Genomic DNA, 20,180 nt, shown 5'->3' with positions numbered 1-20,180 from the left:
TTTTTCCTATCTTGAAAACTTCACAACTTTGGAAAGTTTCCGTCGTCACATCAGTAATTGGGATTTTGGGTTTTATTTTTATTTCTTGGGAATCTTAACATACATAACATATAATCACGCCTGAATCCCATAAAGGGGTAGGCAGAGCACATGAACTACTAAGTTTCAGTGCCACTCTTGGCAAAAAGGGGTTGAAAGAAATCCAAATTGTGACATTGCAGTGACAAGTTGCCAGCCTCTCGCCTACGCCACAATTTAACCCATATCCCACAGTCGACTTCTACGACATCCACGGGAAGAAAGGGGGTGGTGAAATTCTTAACCCGTCACCACACGGGGTGGGGTGGGAATCTTAGCTATGTGAAAATCTTTGGGAGTGGCAACTAGTGCACGCATAGCACTATGAAATTATTTACAGTGAATGTAACTAATACTTGTTTAGGCCTCCCCGGCCAAACTGTTGAGGACAACAAGAGGTCACTCCGTCTTGTCGTCCACTCCCCTTTCCGTTTAGTTCTACTGATAAAGTAGGTGTGTTAGAGTATAACTCACTTGTTTAGGGAACACGCTTTTGACATAGGCCTCCCCGGCCATACAGTTGAGGCCGACGAGCAGACACGCATCAAAAAGGCCTGCGCTTTGCCCCACCCCGTTTTATCTTCCACTCCCCTTCCCATTTGGTCGTCCACTCCCCTTTCCGTTCAGTTCTACTGATAAAGCGGATGTGTTAGAGTATATCTTACTTGTTTAGGAAACACGCTTTTCACATACGCCTCTCCGGCCATACAGTTGAGGCCGACGAGCAGACACGCGTCGAATAGGCCTCCGCTTTGCCCCACCCCGTTTTATCTTCCACTCCCCTTCTCGTTTTGTCGTCCACTCCCCTTTCCGTTTAGTTCTACTGATAAAGTGGGTGTGTTAGAGTATAACTCACTTGTTTAGGGAACACGCTTTTCACATACGCCTCTCCGGCCATACAGTTGAGGCCGACCAACAGACACGCGTCGAATAGGCCTCCGCTTTGCCCCACTCCACCGCACCCCGTTTTGTCGTCTCCCCTTTCCGTTGGCTCTGGCGGTTCGGAATCCATATCGTTTACATTCACTTGCGATGTCCTGGAAAGAGATAGCTTGTGGTTATTTTGCTGTCTAAATATAGACCGTCAACCAAATCTTGTCACTAAATAATTTTTAAGAAAAAAAAACCGTCGCCTTTCGGGTTCTGGTGAAAGTTACTTGCGAATGTTGGATTATGTAGAAATGTGTAGGTATTTTTTAAAACTGCTTTTAATGCTTTAATTATTAGATGGCAACATAAATGAATATACGTATAACGTTAAGGTTTGAGGAGTTTCCTCAATTCCTCATGAATCCGATATTATATTATAAGAAATCGAAGCTTGACAAACTTTGACTTGAAAACTCAATATGCTTAACAAACATAACTAAATAAATAAATGTCACTGTTCTGAACTTAGATGCATGCTTTTCTTGCAAAAATACTAAAGTCACTTATGAGTGTGCCGTTCAGATTTGAGGAGTACGGTTCTGACTATCATCAGCAGTTCCACTGCACCAAATGTCACTGTTCTGGACGCAAGTGCATGCTGTTCTTATAAAAATACCAAAGTCACTATAAGCGTGCCGTTCAGATTTGAGGAGTTCGGTTCTGACCATCAGCAGTTCCACTGTACCAAATGTCACTGTTCTAGACGTAAGCGCATGCTGTTCTTATAAAAATGGCAAAGTCACTATAAGCGTGCCGTTCAGATTTGAGGAGTTCGGTTCTGACCATCATCAGCAATTCCGCTGCACCAAATGTCACTGTTCTGGATGAAAGTGCATGCTGTTCTTATAAAAATACCAAAGTCACTATAAGCGTGCCGTTCAGATTTGAAGAGTTCTATTCTGGCCATCATCAGCAGTTCCACTGCACCAAATGTCGCTGTTCCGTACCTAAATGCATGCTGTTCCTTTAATTAAAATTTTGAAAAAACCCCCGACTGCGACATAGTTGACCGATTTTCATGAAACATGGCTAAGAACACTCCCGACTAACTCAGCTTTCAGACAAAAAAAACTAAATCTAAATCGGTTCATGCGTTCGGGAGCTACGGTGCCACAGACAGACACACACACAGACAAACAGACAGACAGACAGACAGACAGACAGACAGACAGACAGACAGACAGACAGACAGACAGACAGACAGACACGTCAAACTTATAACACCCCTTCGTTTTTGCGTCGGGGGTTAAAAACACAAAAATCACTATATGTATGCCTTTCAGATTCGAGGAGTTCCCTCGATTTCTCCAGGATCCCATCATCAGAACTGGGTTCTGAGAAAAATGGGACCAATCTGTATGCATATACATTCAATTAAAAAAAAATATTTCAAAATCGGTCCAGTAACGACGGAGATATCGAGGAACAAACATTAAAAAAATAAAAAAAATAAAAAAAAACATACAGACGACTTGATAACCGTCCTTCTTGAGATATGAGGCGACGGTTAAAAAAGGCGGCAAATTTGAAAAATCGCGGGCTAGCAACACTAGTTTTAAAAATCAGTGGATATTCGCATGTCATTTGTATCTTATCTGTGGAAACCTCCACCCTACCAAAAAGAGAAAGAAACTATCATATATACGTCCCTTTTTAATACATTATCTAATTCGTAAGAAAGTAAAGGATGAGTATACGCGTTTCACATGCTTTTTTTATTAGGGAGGCATTCCAATGCTGCAGGCCCAACGAGCTCCTTGAAAAAAAATCTCTGTGGCTATTCGACGTACATTGCTGGTTTTTGTTCGTTTCATAGGGATACCATACTTTAGTTTGATGTACATTGCTACTGCCAAAATTTGGTTGACAGGCTATAATTGATCTTTACTGGTCAGAAATTACACAATGTTGAACACTCGGTAACATCTTCAGTTGAGTGACGCAATTAATTACTCAAAATTAAGTAATATCGTACGTGATCAAAAGTAAGTGATTTAATTAGACGAATTTTTGACATATCTACTGCCTGTACAGTCAAGGAATTTAATAAAAATGCGAACAAAGTTGTTCTTTTGACAAAGAAAATTATAACGAATAGGTACCTACATACATACTACAACCATAGCAGCTGTCAATTTATTTTTGTACTGTTTTTCTATCACTCATAAAGTGCCGACTAACCGCCCACCACAAATGTGGCCAGTGGCCCATTTCTCAAAGCCGAAAGTTACAAGTTACAAGCGGTAGGCTCTTTTCAACTTGTCATATTTGACAGTGACTACCACTTGTAAATTGTAACTTGTAAATTCAACTGAAGGACTATGGGAAACCTCACCTAAAGCTTTTCCAAGATCGGAAATTGGAGTACCGTGGTGCCTCCGTCGTGTTGGATTTATACAAGTCCGATTTTCGATGCCTGAACCGGGTCCGGTTCTTGGGGTCTGTACTTCTGTAGGCTACCCGGGAGGATACTCGACGGACGTATTTCTTCCGATTCTAAATGTCGCTCCAGATGCTGAGATGAAAAAAATATTGCACCCCCAATTGGAGGACTATGGGAAACCTTAGTAACCTTACCTAAAGCTTTTCCAAGACCTGAAGGTGGAATACCGCGGTGCCTCAGTCGTGTCGGATTTATACGAACAGTCCGAGGTTTGATGCCTGAACCGGGTCCTGTTCTTGGGGTCTGTGTAGGCTACCCGGGAGGATACTCGACGGACGTAGTTTTTTCGCTTTTCCGTTAGGTTTCGGGTGAGTTTGACTGAATCTGGAATAAGGAAAAAATAAAATTTAAATGGAGGTTTTTATTTTATTCAATATGAAATTAGGAAAAAGTTAGATGTGGTACTAATTTTGAGGATCGTTACATTCGTTACTGAAAACATGAAACGAAGATACACTACATCATATTTTTTGATGGTCCGTGATCTCGGTTAAGACATTTTGTCTTTTGGGGCATACGTTTTTAGGGTTCCGTAGCCAAAATGGCAAAAACGGAACCCTTATAGTTTCGTCATGTCCGTCTGTCCGTCTGTCCGTCTGTCCGTCTGTCCGTCTGTCACAGCCGATTTACTCGGAAACTATAAGTACTACAGTGATGAAATTTGATGGGAATATGTGTTGTATGAACCGCTACAAAATTATGACACTAAATAGTAAAAAAAAGAATTGGGGGTGGGGCCCCCCATACATGTAACTGAGGGATGAAAATTTTTTTTTTCGATGTACATACCCGTGTGGGGTATCAATGGAAAGGTCTTTTAAAATGATATAAAGTTTTCTAAAAACATTTTTCTTAAAGTGAACGGTTTTTGAGATATCAGCTCTCAAAGTCGTAAAAGTATGTCCCCCCCCCCTCTATTTTTATAACTACGGGGTATAAAATTCTAAAAAAAATAGAGGTGATGCATGCTAATTAACTCTTTCAACGATTTTTGGTTTGATCAAAGTATCTCTTATAGTTTTTGAGATAGGTTGATTTAACTGTAATTTTGGCAGGTGTATAAATTGACATAATAAGTTTATTATATTTGCTGCTACGGAACCCTTTGTGCGCGAGCCCGACTCGCACTTGGCCGGTTTTTTATTCTTGAAATTGCATGGAAAGAATAGAAAGATAGAGATCAATTAAGGTAAAGAAAAATCTTGAGGCAGTTGTGCTAATCAGTCGTGTCAAAAATTGATGTATTACAAAAATAGAATTACCATCGGTAGTGTAAGAAAGCTAGAAGATGATCCACGGATAGACGGTGACTTCTTAGGTGGTTGATGACGAAAATTTTGAGCAGTGGCGACAAATATGAAGATATGAAGTAAATACCTTCACTAGTGCTGTCAGAGGACTCAGTGGGGAAGCTGCCAGGCTTGTTCTCATCCATGTTGCATGCGGTTACAGTTTCGTAGATCTCGTTCATCAGGCGATTCAACTGTAACAATAAGATAATATATTTCAATCATGGTGTAATAAACTTCCAAAACAGCGCTGGTAGCCTAGACTTTCGTTCCGGAGGTCGCGGGTTCGAACCCCGGCTCGCACCAATCAGTTTTTCGAAATTTATGTGCGAAATGTCATTTCATATTTGCCAGTCGCTTTTCGGTGAAGGAAAACATCGTGAGGAAATCGGACTAATTCCAATAAGGTCTAGTTTACCCTTCCGGTTGAAAGGTCAGATGGCAGCCCTAATAAAACATTTTTCTCCACTTTTTATTTCACCACTTCGTCGGCAAGATTGATATACATATTGGTACCAAATTTCAGCTTTCTTTTTGCAAACGATCACTGAGATTATACGCGACAGACAGACATGGCGAAACTATAAGGATTCCTAGTTAACTACGGAACCCTAAAAACCGATGGTCGGTTATAAAACGTGAAAAAATCACTATAAAGGCTCTGAAGTTCCGCACAGTGCAACGTATTCTGACAAATAAGCTTGTCCGCTATAATTTGACCGTCTTCACTGGTGGGGTTAGTTTCATGAATGCTAACTGTACCTAACACAGTTTACTGCCCAAATGCAATGAACCGAAAACTTGCCTACTGTTACAACGGTCCTATTAACTGTTCTAAACAATTAAAATGTATTGAACCTTGACGAACTTTAATCGTAATCCAGCAAAAACTTAATGAAGAAGATTGTACTCAGTGATTTTTATTTTATGGGTTTTTAACCCCCGACGCAAAAACGAGAGGAAATATTGGCATCGTAGCTCCGAACTGATGAACCGATTTAGATTTTATTTGTTCGATGGAAATCACTCCACTATGTCGTGGATTTTTTCAAAATTTATATTTTGTGGTTAGGTTATTTTGAGTGCGGTCCGTTTGTTAACCCCCGACGCAAAAACGACGGGGTCTGTCTGTATGTCTGTGTGTGTGTCTGTCTGTGGCATCGTAGCTCCCGGACGGATGAACCGATTTAGATTTAGTTTTTTTGTCTGAAAGCTGAGTCGAGTGTTCTTAGCTATGTTTCATGAAAATCGGTCCACTATGTCGCGGTCGGGGGTTTTTTCAAAATTTTAATTTTGTTGTTATTAATGTATAGTAGGTAAGAATTATTAAAGGCAATATTTTGTGAACATAGCAGTGAGAGTTTTAAATGATTCATGGTTAGTCTGATTAGACTAATGATGACCGGTGATCACGGTCTATATCCCAAATTTTAACTTCTGATTAGCAGAAACGTCTGCAATCGATGCCACTAGGCTTAGAATAAATTTAAAAGTGGAAAATGTCTGCCTTGGGTGAGACTTGAACTCACGGCCTCTGGATCGATACTCCAGCGCTCTGCCAACTGAGCCACCAAGACTTCAACCAAGCCAGCGAAATTTTCCACTACTAAGGTCAATGGGACCCGTAGCGACATCTACCGTAAGAGTGTTAAACTTCTTAAACGGCAACCGGAGTCAATCCCAGTCAATATAAAAATAAAAATAAAATTCGTTTATTTCAGATCCATCATTGATCCATAACACGTTAGTACAAAAATTAAAAGCTATGTTAGTATGTACATTAAACACTAAGAAAATAACTAAAACTAAGACAGCAATTGCCTAAAGAACTATTAGGCAGATGTGTCGATTCAAAAAGCTTTATTTAGGTCTCCCAATCGACACCTCCACCCAATATTTGGTAATCGGGCAGTCGAGGCGCTCGGCCAACACCCTGAGAAGACTATTGCTGCTGCCGCGCACCCGTCTCAGCATGGAGGCGATTCTTTTCCGCCTAACGGCAAAAAAGTCATCAACTCGCGCCTCTGCGAACATACCGGACGCACTGCAATGCCTCGGCAGCCGCAACAATATCCTCAAGATGTATATGAATATAAATCTAATCAAAGCAATCTGCCTTCTGTATTTGTACTATTACCTAATATTTATATTCTGTGATATCAGAAAGAATAAAGTTATTTTAAAAATGCCTACTTCACTCGAACTCAAGACTCACCTTGCGATTCCATTTTGAATGATGTCATGCAACACTGCACAATTTAATTAGAGTTAATTAAGTTTTAAACAGCAGCGCAACACGCAATACTAAGATGGTTTGTTATTACCTAATAACTGTAATCACCGCTCACAATTCATAATATGTACAAAAAAGATAAGTAGCCAAATAATTATTGTTATCACATGAAGAAACAAAAAATACGGACTAAATGTTTAAAACTTCTTCACTAATATTTTTCACAATCTATGTTTATTAACAAATATTTTAATTTTAATCATCAGTGGTCCAGACTCATAATTATTATTAGTTTTTTCTACTCCCGTACTGTTATTCGTGAGTTAAAAGGTCGTGCATAGAACTTTAAAACCCTACATAAAAGATGTCAGGACAAGTCTATCTAGTCTATACCCTGAAAACATTTAGTAGCAGTAGCACGATATAGCTGTTACAGTTCAGTAAATACATTGCTACCAACTTAACAAACCAATTCGCAGAGTCGAGACTCCTTCGTTTTCTGTTGCGTTCATTGGCGACGCGTCGAATCGCATTCAAATGTATAAGAACTCGATTCAACTCGGCTCGATTCGTCTTAGTGGCCAGGCTTCAAAGAACCATACCATAGACAGTTTTATTTTCATGTTTGCACTCAAACTGCATATTCAAAATGGTAGGCGGTCCACTAGATAACTAAGATGACTGAAAGTAGGTATTTGTTGATTTATAATTTTCTTTCAAAATAAGTGCTTGGTCGTGAAAAAAAAAGTGATATACGGAAATAGTATTTTATGCAACTGGTGTTTAACTGAGTCAAAAAATGCTCGTGGCGTCTTTATTAACAATTTTCGGCTTCGCCTCAAATTGTTACCCACGCCACTCACCTTTTTTGACCTCTTTTAACCACCAGTTGTATAAAATACTATTTCCGTATATCACTTTTTTTTTATTAGCAGGTGCACTTCTTAAACGTAAAACAAAAAAATAAACACAGATTGTCAGCATCAGAATAAAGACTCGTTCGTTTGTTTTTTCAAGAGTGTCGTTAGGATTTTTTTTCGCGATTCACTTTTTTTTAGCACGTGCTTTTGTTATTAGTAATTAACCGTGTTTTTGGAGGTCCGCGCGTACGCAACGCACTCTTCGTTCTAAATCGATGAGTGTATTACATTTCTTACCGATGATAACACGATCGTAAAACTGTGATGGTCAGAAACGGTGTTATGCCGTAGGGAAACAAACGTGAATCTATTATTGAAATATGGTGGAATTTATGGATTAGATATAATAGGTATCCATATAAATAAATAAATAAAATAAATAAATAAATATTATAGGACATTCTTACACAGATTGACTGAGGCCCACGGTAAGCTCAAGAAGGCTTGTGTTGTGGGTACTCAGACAACGATATATATAATATATAAATACTTATATACATAGAAAACATCCATGACTCAGGAACAAATATCAGTGCTCATCACACAAATAAATGCCCTTACCGGGATTCGAACCCGGGACCGCGGCGCAGCAGGCAGGGTCACTACCGACTGCACTAGACCGGTCGTCAAATAAGTAAGATTATTAAAATAAACATAACAAATCTGACGTAAACGACGGACATTAGCGGTATCAGACAGACGACATCGAAGAAGAGCATAATATTTCAGCGTTTTTGACAATGTGTGTGAAAGTTTCTGATTGTCACAAATACCTACACGTAATATTATATTCATATTCATTTACACTTATGAGTATGCCCAATATTATATAAATAAATATTATAGGACTTCTTACAAAGACTGCTTGAATCCCACGGTAAGCTCAAAATGGCAGGGAAGGTGAATTCTAGCAACGGCCATTAGAACTAATTAAACTCCATAAAGTTTAGCATAGCCGTACAAAATGAGGGCAGCCGCAGTCGTGCACTTCGCGAATACCTTTGTGGGTGTAAACAAAGCTCTTTGTTACGAAATGACTAATTATTAGCTTATCACTTACAGCATGCTGCCGTCCATCTCACATAAACAATCGCTAGGTCGCTATATTGCGATAATGTCTTTTGTATACAAAAGATTTAGTGATGACCCATGCGTTTTGTGTCGATGGCGAAATTTCGATAAAATGTGTCGATAGAAACTCATTTTGAACACTTAAAGTAACAAAAAGATAAACATACCTAAAGTATAAATCTTGCCCACAAATTTAATGGTCTCGACGGAAGATCAGCGCTGACCTTATGGTTAGCAATATGCTGAGGCGGGACCATTTCGTGGTAAACAATATTTATACTGTTTTTTTTTTATAACCATTTGTTTGTATTTTTTTTTATGTGTGTTTACCATGAATAAATGCTTTGTATTGTATTGTATTGTAAATCTTAAAGAGTTTCGAGATCTGTCACTCACAGAAACAGAAAATTGTAATATAATATACAGGTATTATAATATTAATCCGCAATCATGTGTACCTACAAACAACATACCATATATTACACAGATTTAGCACTGGGTTATGTTAATTTTATTAAGTATAGTAAAAAGCGAGGTATGCAGTCATATATTGGATGCTGTACATTGGCGACATAATATACAACATGTAAAGGCAAAAATATATGATTATGTGAATAAATAGGCTAGTTTTCTATACATAAAATAAAATATTTTATGCAGTGCACGAATTAAAGCACCACATAATTAGAAGAAAAATATGGACAGTAGTTATGTTTAAACATAATTTCTATTTAATAAGTCAAAGAGAAAGATATAAAGTAAATGAATTGACCGTGACGTCACTCCTCAGTATTTCATAGTAATTCCATATTAGCAAATCGTTTTGACAGTTCTTAAAAAAAAGCTGATTTGACTAGTAGGAAACTAGCCTATTCTCAACGAAAAAATCTGGTCTCATCTGGTATAAAACGTTTTACTCTATATTGTCAGACTAAGACAGCTTGCGCAAATATTACAAGAAGTGTACAATTTTCGATTTTTTTCTTATTTTGATAATTTAAATTTGCATAATTATATCGAACATCATTTCCTCACTAACTACATGTCAAGGTTAAGATGTTTACTGTGTTCTATTTATTTTATAGGCTTAGGTCACGGTTAGTTAACATACAAAGTCGTCCGAACGTTCTAGAATTCAAACGAAAGTGTATATATCCATTTTTCAGTTTATTTAAACTTCATAATTTAATTTAATTAGAATTACTAAAACAGCAGGCTTATACTTTCCTATTTTTGAGTGTATTTAGTTCTTTATTTATAATGAATCTTCTACATATTTACATACATACATACAATCACGCCTGTATCCCATAAAGGGGTAGGCAGAACACATGAAACTACTGAAGCTTCAGTGCCACTCTTGGCAAATAAGGGGTTGAAAGAAAACGAAACTGTGACATTGCAGTGACAGGTTGCCAGCCTCTCGCCTACGCCACAATTTAACCCATATCCCATAGTCGCCTTCTACGACACCCACGGGAAGAAAGGGGGTGGTGAAATTCTTTACCCGTCACCACACAGGCTACATATTTAAAATGAAAATAACAGTTAATTTTAAGTAACGATAGCAATATGTAGGTAAGTAGTTAGATATCAATGTTTTAAGACACCCAAAAAGTTCCTAAATTAATACTAACAAATTTTTGAAAATATGTAATTGCTTATTAGATGATTCGTAATTAATAAATTACTAGCAAAATACATTTTGAAAATTATCGTTTTAAAGTAATCCAAATATATAAAACGAGTCACGTTCATACATCTTGTATTTCACACGCATGTTTATAAAACATTTATTACAAAAAGATATTAAAAAAATCTTCCTTAACATTATCGATATATTTGTAAGAATGCATTCCACGTCCCATCCCTAATTTAATTGTAATATTAACATTAGTAACAACACACCGGGATAAAAACGTGATGTCGACACGTGTTCAGCAGGTGACTGTTGCTACATCTAATATCAGTAGTTATCGTATATCGATATCGATTTACTTGCATATCGCTCTATACTAGTGGTTAGAGCGTTTACGATATAGTATAACGGAAGTTGCATTTACTAATGATTATTATTTATAGCGCCAAGGGGAGAATTTTCTAGGTCAGGTAAATTATAATCTGTTTTGTAAATGTAAGTACAAAGTACAACTTTGGACATAACATAATTTTGACTTTCATTGACTAAACAGTTCTTATGCTTTTGTAATTAAAAAAAAACACTCATGATCATCATGCAGTCATTCTGCAAATGGTTTAGAATTTATACATACCTCTACATAGATAGACACTATAGACAGATCATTTACTTGACTGCTGCAAACACACACCAACCACCAATCAAGTCACATAGTTCTACGCGCAAAAAAAAATTAAACTTTTTTTAATTTTATCGATATTCGACAAATTTGGCACATCCCTAACCGATATCTGAGCAGACAGGCGGACTCCTGGAATTTGCCGCGCTCTCTATTCGTGGCACAGTCAGAGGGGTCATAGGTTCAATTCTGGACAAGCAATTTGTTAAGTCAGTCAGGTCAAGTAATTAGCTTCTTTCACTGGGTACCTAGTACCTATCAAAATAACTTTTAACCAGAGCCTAAGATTACTTGATGGCGTACACACGGAAACGTATCTATCCCCTCTTATTCTTATTCCAAATTTCTCTTAATTCTCTTATTCCAAAAATATTCTTTACATCTAGTAAGTAACCTTTTGCTTAGTAAATCCATTGAACAGATTTTTTTTAACCCCCGACGCAAAAACGACGGGGTGTTATAAGTTTGACGTGTCTGTCTGTCTGTGTGTGTGTCTGTCTGTGGCATCGTAGCTCACGAACGGATGAACCGATTTAGATTTAGTTTTTTTGACTGAAAGCTGAATTAGTCGGGAGTGTTCTTAGCCATGTTTCATGAAAATCGGTCTACTATGTGGCGGTCGGGGGTTTTTTCAAAATTCTAATTTTGTGGTTCGGTTATTTGTTACCAGATTGCTATACATTTTCGGTAGCAAAAGGATGAATTTTAAATAGTAGATCTTCCTCAGTATCTTGACTTTATTATCAAAATCGAAGACATTTTCCAAGTGTATAAACTTTTTGAGAATTGCTCCGGTAATGCTTTAATATTAATACTAATTTTACACAAGTACAAAACCCACGTATTTCCAATAGGGGTAGTCAGAGCACATGAAACTGCTCAAGTTTCAGTGCCACTTGTTGCAATTAAGGGGTTGAAAGAACCAAATTGTAACAGATTGATCACCCAAACCATATCTCACAGTCGATTTGTACGACACCCACGGGAGGAAAGGGGGTGAAATTATTAACCCGTCATCATACGGGTGAATTTAAATTTTATCTTTTCTTTTTACTTCAAAAATGGTTTTAACATAGAAGGAGATAAATCCTCGTAACTAAGTAATCACAGAGGTCTGATAACGGTGTCGAAACGTAAATGATAAGAGGTGACGTAATTTAAACAAAAGACGATGTGATGTCACGGCGTTATCAGAGTTGCTTATATTTATTTGGTACACGTTATAGTGGAGTGTATTTATTATTTTTTTATGCCCCGACGCAAAAACGACGGGGTGTTCTAAGTTTGACGTGTCTGTCCGTCTGTTTGTGTGTGTCTGTCTGTGGCATCGTAGCTCCCGAACGGATGAACGGATTTAGATTTAGTTTTTTTTGTTTGAAAGCTGAGTTAGTCGGGAGTGTTCTTAGCCATGTTTCATGAAAATCGGTCCACTATGTCGCGGTCGGGGGTTTTTTCAAAATTTTAATTTTGTGGTTAGGTTATTGACGAAGGAAAACAGTGTCAGGAAACCCAATACGAGTAATAGAGTCTTAGTCGTCTGAGTTGGAAGGTTAGATAGCAGTCGCCAACTACGCCAAATCCTGAGATTAGTTGCCAAAGCGGAGCCCAGACTCTCATGTGCCGTGACAAAATGGCGGGATGTCGCAATAAACGTGCATGAATGTGGACGATGGTTCTATATAGGTTGAGATAATTTGATGAAATGAAAATAACCGTGAATCATTCAAAACTCTTAATTTTCATAAACATTTTTTTATTCAAATACATTTCATTACTCACTACCGGAATAACGATAAGGTAGCAGCATTTTTATGTTATCGACAAATTTCCTTTAAACATGCAACCGGGACTATGGAAAAAAAAACCAGTGAAATATGCATTTCATACATGGATTTGGGACTATGTTTATAGTACATTACATACGATATAAGTGCGTAAAAAAGGAAGTTCTAAACGAGTGGCGATAAATTGAAACACGACCGAAGGGAGTGTTTTAAATCGACACGAGTTACGAATCTCCTTTTCGCACGTGTATCGTACGACGTTTTTCAGTACAGATGAGCCTCCGAAGTTTCGACCTGACATATTGAACCACTTCTCGCACTAGTGCGTAAAAAAACACCATCTATACTGAAATAGTACATAAGTTGCACACTCTAGCGTATAAGTCAGTGTAAAACTCTTAAGTACCTAACAATAATGTGGGTGTCAAAACCTCACAAAACTTGACATGTTTTCGACGTACGAAAATGTTGGTATCAGCCGTCAAAATATAGAGCTCGTGATCAATCAAATACCCAACGGAACTGTGAGTCACTTTATGATGAATCGCGCGTATTTTTAGACTAGCCCTAAACCACAGTATAATAAAGAGTACTATCGTACAGTATGGCCACTCCCGCTCCCTGCTGAAAGTGCCGCCCACCCCCTCTCGGTTACCCCACAGTTACCGCCTGTCAAAAACACGAACAGTCGACCTGTCATATTTCACTCATACAAGCATAGTACGCGTTCACCTACACGAGCTAAGACTGTGTGCTAGGAATGCGCCTCTTTCAATATATTTGATCGCCAGTGTCCGAGGTGTGCCTAAACTCCATAAAATGGAAATCTACTCGATGACGTCATTAGACACCATAACAGGGTGGCTAGCCGAATGGCACAATCGCTCACGAAACGCTCACGAAACGAAGCGCTAGTAGATATCTATCTCTATCGCGCTTGCGTATTGGCGCGACAGAGCCAGCGGCGTATCGCTTTCGTTTGGCGTCGGAGAAATGCCATTCGGCTACGGGGCCAGGCGATGTAACCCAATTTGTCTTATACTCTGACTTTCAATGTAAGGTGAGATTGAAATGAAATGACAATAGTATATAACATTAGTAACATTACATACCTAGGCCCGACCCCGTGTGGTTACCCGTGTGGGTTAAGAATTTCACCACTCCCTTTCTTCCCGTGGGTGTCGTAGAAGGCGACTGTGGGATATGGGTTAAATTGTGGCGTAGGCGTAGGCGAGAGGCTGGCAACCTGACACTGCAAGGTCACAGTTTCATTTTCTGTCAACCCCTTATTTGCCAAGAGTAGCACTGAAGCTTGAGTAGTTTCATGTGCTCTGCCTACCCCTTCATGGGATACAGGCGTGATTGTGTGTATGTACCTAAGCCAGTAGAGTAAGAAATGACAGTAGCACACCTCGGACACTGGCGATCAAATATATGAAAGAGGCGCGTTCCTAGCACACAGTCTAAGCTCGTGTAGGTGAACGCGTACTATGCTTGTATGAGTGACATATGACAGGTCGACTGGCCGCGTTTTTGACAGGCGGGAACTGAGGTACTTGTAACCGAGAGAGGGTGGGCGGCACTTTCCGCCGGGGGTGGCCATACTGTACGATAGTACTTTTGATTATACTGTGCCAGTAGAGTAAGAAATGACAGATCACATGTAATTGAGAACCGAGCCGAAGCAGAAACCAACAAACATGTGATCTGACAAAAGGGAAAGAAACGTCGAAACGTCGCAATCGGTGGCAAGGAATATTTCTCGGACATTTCACTATAAATCGTCTGAAATAGACGCTAAGGCCGGTAAGCGACATGATATTTTACACACATGTGGGCGTAAGGTCACTAGAATTAAGTACTAGGTATAGATCAAAGCCATTTGAGAAGCCTATCTATACTCATCGCTGTAATAATGGTAATCAATAATAATAGGGATGACGCCTACATAAAAAATGGCATTCTGTTTAGGCCGTCAGTTAGATCGTCCAAAAATACTGAACACATATTTTTCGCTTTTTAACCGACTTCAAAAAACATTCAGTCGAATTGAGAACCTCCTCCTTTTTTGAAGTCGGTTAAAAAGGAGGAGGTTCTCAATTCGACTGAATGTTTTTTATTTTTTTATTTTTTTTTTGTATGTATGTTACTCGATATCTCCGAGAATCGTGGACCGATTTTCAAAATTTTTTTTTTTGATCGAACTGGTATAACCCCGAGATGGTCCCATTGGTACCAAGTCGGGGTCTGATGATGGGATCTTGGAGAAATCGAGGGAACTCTTCAAATGTTATAGGCACATGTAATGTTCTTAGTGTATTTTTCAAAGGTACACCAGTATTTACGCCTGATGGTAATAATTTTATGTGGCTGAGCTGATGATGGAAGGTCAACTCCTCAACGGTTAGGAGTTAAAGGATAATTCTTTCACTACTGTACATATATTCGGACTGATACATATAATATCACTAGGAACCACTAAAAATCAACAAATAAATTAACTTTTTAACAAAAAATAAAACCGCCTTCAAAAAAAGCGTGTTACAAAACACGGAGAAACTAAAAAGCCAAAAATAATAAACCTTCGAATTCAGATTTCTTATCGGATTGCAATAATCTAAACATCCAAATTATAAACAAATCAATTATTTTTGTAGTCGGTACCAGACCTGTTCGTCGCCTTGCTATTTCCTGTTTGCACCACCCAACCATACGCAGGCTGGCCCCGACTCCAAAAATAATTGATTTGTTTATAATTTGGATGTTTAGATTATTGCAATCCGATAAGAAATCTGAATTCGAAGGTTTATTATTTTTGGCTTTTTAGTTTCTCCGTGTTTTGTAACACGCTTTTTTTTCTAATTAATGAGAGAATACAAATATATAGAGCATCGAAGTTCCGGAGTGGGGGCTTGTGACGTCACTTCTAAGTAAAAATTGTACCAAGGCGTGACGTCACGCGAAACTTCGACGCACTGTACCGCCGTCATTTTTCGTTTACGAGAAAAAAGAAAATAACCACAAAATTAAAATTTTGAAAAAATCTTCGACCGCGACATAGTAGACCGATTTTCATGAAACATGTCTAAGAACACTCCCGACTAACTCAGCTTTCAGACAAACAAAAACTAAATCTAAATCGGTTCATCCGTTCGACGTTTTTGCGTCGCGGGTTGAAAATATGCCATATCACGAAATCAACCTTATGGCAACCTGTCAAAAAACCATACTTATTTACTAGACAATGGTAAACATAAACATATATACATGTTTCCGGACTCCATTGTACGTACGGCACAACAGTACTGCGTCATGACAAATTACTCTACAATTATGTAGGGTAAGCAGACACTGTTCAAGTCCATAAACCGCACTATGCGTGTTTGACACTTACACTTTCCATTATATTATGTACTAGCTTTTGCCCGCGGCTTCACTCGCGTTAGAAAGAGACAAAAAGTAGCCTATGTCACTCCCCATCCCTTCAACTATCTCCACTTAAAAAATCACGTCAATTCGTCGCTCCGTTTTGCCGTGAAAGACTTTTTTTCAAGGTCTTATTACAAATTCAGATGACCAATTATTTCATTTGAAGTATATGTACTGATTAAATGAAAAAAAACCCCCGACCGCGACATAGTGGACCGATTTTCATGAAACATGGCTAAGAACACTCCCGACTAACTCAGCTTTCAGACAAAAAAAACTAAATCTAAATCGGTTCATCACACACACAGACAGACAAACAGACAGACAGACACATCAAACTTATAACACCCCGTCGTTTTCGCGTCGGGGGTTAAAAAGACATTACCTAGGAATATAAACATTAAGTGTAAACCCTATACACTTGTTACAGACACCGTTTCAATTTAGTTCAAAACACTTAAAATTCACAACACAACAGCAACGCGCGGCGGTCGCGCTTTCACTAAATATTAGTAACAATAACATTGTGTACTAGTTCAGTATAATTTTTATGTAGACTTAAATACATTACAAAGGATTTTTTAATGCCGGTGGCAAACAAGCATACGGCTCGTGTGATGGTAACTAGTCACTGAGGACACCTGCAAATCCAGAGCACAGAATATATAATAGTACAATCCACAGTTACAGTTATTTCAGTTTTTGATCTAAGTTTTTTTGTAATAACCTAACCACAAAATTAAAATTTTGAAAAAACCCCCGACCGCGACATAGTGGACCGATTTTCATGAAACATGGCTAAGAACACTCCCGACTAACTCAGCTTTCAAACAAAAAAAACTAAATCGAAATCGGTTCACCCGTTCGGGAGCTACGGTGCCACAGACAGACACACACACAGACAAACAGACAGACAGACAGACAGACAGACAGACAGACATACACGTCAAACTTAGAACACCCTGTCGTTTTTGCGTCGGGGGTTAAAAACGAAACAAGTTCCGTGTTTGTTTTTAACCCCCGACGCAAAAACGACAGGGTGTTCTAAGTTTGACGTGTATGTCTGTCTGTCCGTTTATTTGTCTGTGGCATCGTAGCTCCCGAACGGATGAACCAATTTAGATTTTTTAGGGTTCCGTAGTCAACTAGGAACCCTTATAGTTTCGCCATGTCTGTCTGTCCGTCCGTCCGTCCGTCCGTCCGTCCGTCCGTCCGTCCGCGGATAATCTCAGTAACCGTTAGCACTAGAAAGCTGAAATTTGGTACCAATATGTATTTTAATCACGCCGACAAAGTGCAAAAATAAAAAATGGAAAAAAATGTTTTATTAGGGTACCCCCCCTACATGTAAAGTGGGGGCTGATATTTTTTTTCATTCCAACCCCAACGTGTGATATATTGTTGGATAGGTATTTAAAAATGAATAAGGGTTTTCTAAGATGGTTTTTTGATAATATTAGTATTTTCGGAAATAATTGCTCCTAAAGGAAAAAAAAGTGCGTCCCCCCCCTCTAACTTTTGAACCGTAAGTTTAAAAAATATGAAAAAAATCACAAAAGTAGAACTTTATAAAGACTTTCTAGGAAAATTGTTTTGAACTTGATAGGTTCAGTAGTTTTTGAGAAAAATACGGAAAACTACGGAACCCTACACTGAGCGTGGCCCGACACGCTCTTGGCCGGTTTTTTTTGTTTGAAAGCCGAGTTAGTTGGGAGTGTTCTTAGCCATGTTTCATGAAAATCGGTCACTATGTCGGGAGTTTTTTGACAATTGTTGTAGTAACTTTATTTCGGTGTAGGTTTGTATAATTATAAAAAAAATCCTAATTATACGACCGATACGATATGACCTTCAAATCTTCAAGAAAAGAGCGTACACCCATCTTAAATGCCGGCAACACACCTCCAACACCTCTGGTGTTTCGGGTGTCCATGGGCGGCGACCTGTCTGCTCGTTTGCCTCCTATCCCATAAAAAAAAATATTATTATTATTTACTAAAAATTGATATTCTGGCGTGCTCCATTATAATATTAATGGTATACGGTGGGAAGCAAAAATAAACATTACCATTATTATAAATCACCATTAGTGTTAAAACATCAAAACTAAGAAAACATAATTAACTAATAACTTACCTATTGATTTCTTTAATGACATCCATAACTGTAATAATTACACTTTAGTATAAAAATGATTTGTTTCGTGCGATTATTTTGTCAAGTCAATGTTATTTTGTTATCACTTCTTTAAGTATGTACCACTGTTTCTTCTTTTAGTTAAGTTTATAATTAATATTGATTAATTATTGACGAACTTTTTACTTTCTGTAGCTGATCTAAGATCACTGAAAAACTAAATTTTTTTTTCAACTAACACTTAAGTTTTATTTTTCCTTTGTACAGATATATATCCTCTAATGACAACATAACACTTTTGAAATTAAAATCTTTAGTTTTTTCGTGATTTTTTTAGGGTTCCGTACCTCAAAAGGAAAAAACGGAACCCTTATAGGATCACTTTGTTGTCCGTCTGTCCGTCCGTCCGTCTGTCAAGACCCTTTTTCTCAGGAACGCGTGGAGGTATGAAGCTGAAATTTATATCAATTACTCAGGTCTACTGTCCCTTGAAGCTGTGAAAAAATCAAACTTCTAAGCCAACGCAATCAAAAGATACAGCCGTTTATGCCGCAAATTTTCGACACTTGCAAGGGAATCAAAACCTACAGGGTGCTTCCCGTGAACTCAGAATCTTGAAATTTGGTACGAAGCAACGTCTTATAGCATAGATAAAGGAAAAATTACGAAAACCATAAATTTTTAGTTACATCACATAATATATATTTTTTTAATAATTTTAATGTTTGTACGGAACCCTCGGTGCGCGAGTCCGACTCGCACTTGGCCGGTTTTTTTTAATTCACTGACTTCAATATCACTTCACTATATTAAAACATCTTCACTCTCATATTACGGTAACATTTAACTTGACATCGTTAACGGTAACTGGCGGTACAACGTTGAGTCATGTGGCTCTGACGGTTGCATTGTGGGAACTGAGCCGTTCCGCCCTTGCGCAATAAACAGTGGTTTACATGGCGAGAATAAGGGCTAGTTCGAAGATATTACAAAATAGTTGTAGTTGACAGATATATAACCTAACAACAAAATTAAAATTTTGAAAAAACCCCCGACATAGTGGGCCGATTTTCATGAAACATGGGTAAGAACACTCCCGACTAACTCAGCCTTCAAACAAAAAAAAACTAAATCTAAATCGGTTCATCCGTTCGGGAGCTACGATGCCACTGACAGACACACACACAAACAGACAGACACGTCAAACTTATAACACCTCATCGTTTTTGCGTCGAGGGTTAAAAATGGAGCAATCAGTCAGAAATCGGTCGTAATTTATAACCGCCCGCTTGTATGGCAAGAACCCGCCCAGCGGGTTCTTCGGCATCTGAGCAAAGTTCACGAGTAGGGTTGCAAATAGAAAAAAAAAACAAATGTTTTCAGAATTTTCAGAATTATAAAAAAGAAAACATGAAAAACAACCAAGCACCATGGTTTTTTTTCTAAATACTTATGGTTTTTTTTTTTCAGATAAAAAAATAATACGACAATAACGGTTTTTCGTGATTTGTAACGTAACAATAACGTACATTTTAATTCGATAAACATT

General features: G+C 38.2%; 1 protein-coding gene across 3 annotated transcripts in view; it reads right to left on the bottom strand.

The window, feature by feature from the left end:
• The window catches only part of LOC125240318 (DENN domain-containing protein 2B-like), an 83,337-nt gene that overhangs the window by 16,661 nt on the left and 46,496 nt on the right, over positions 1–20,180 (bottom strand). Inside the window, exons 1-4 of one of the 3 annotated variants that reach the window (XM_048148202.1) lie at positions 18,632–18,832; positions 4,829–4,934; positions 3,586–3,775; positions 935–1,115 (exon numbers count right to left, since the gene is read on the bottom strand). In XM_048148202.1, coding sequence (XP_048004159.1) covers positions 935–1,115; positions 3,586–3,775; positions 4,829–4,922 — 465 coding nt within the window. In that variant the 5' untranslated portion in view covers positions 4,923–4,934; positions 18,632–18,832. Of the gene's footprint in view, positions 1–934; positions 1,116–3,585; positions 3,776–4,828; positions 4,935–6,955; positions 7,191–18,631; positions 18,833–20,180 lie in introns of those variants that run through there. The other 2 variants (XM_048148201.1, XM_048148200.1) reach the window with 2 other exon arrangements.

Source organism: Leguminivora glycinivorella, chromosome 27 (assembly GCF_023078275.1).
Source record: "Leguminivora glycinivorella isolate SPB_JAAS2020 chromosome 27, LegGlyc_1.1, whole genome shotgun sequence".
NCBI classification, from domain to species: domain Eukaryota; kingdom Metazoa; phylum Arthropoda; class Insecta; order Lepidoptera; family Tortricidae; genus Leguminivora; species Leguminivora glycinivorella.
Note: the sequence above shows the minus strand (reverse complement) of the source record. Positions and strands in the feature narration are given on the sequence as shown.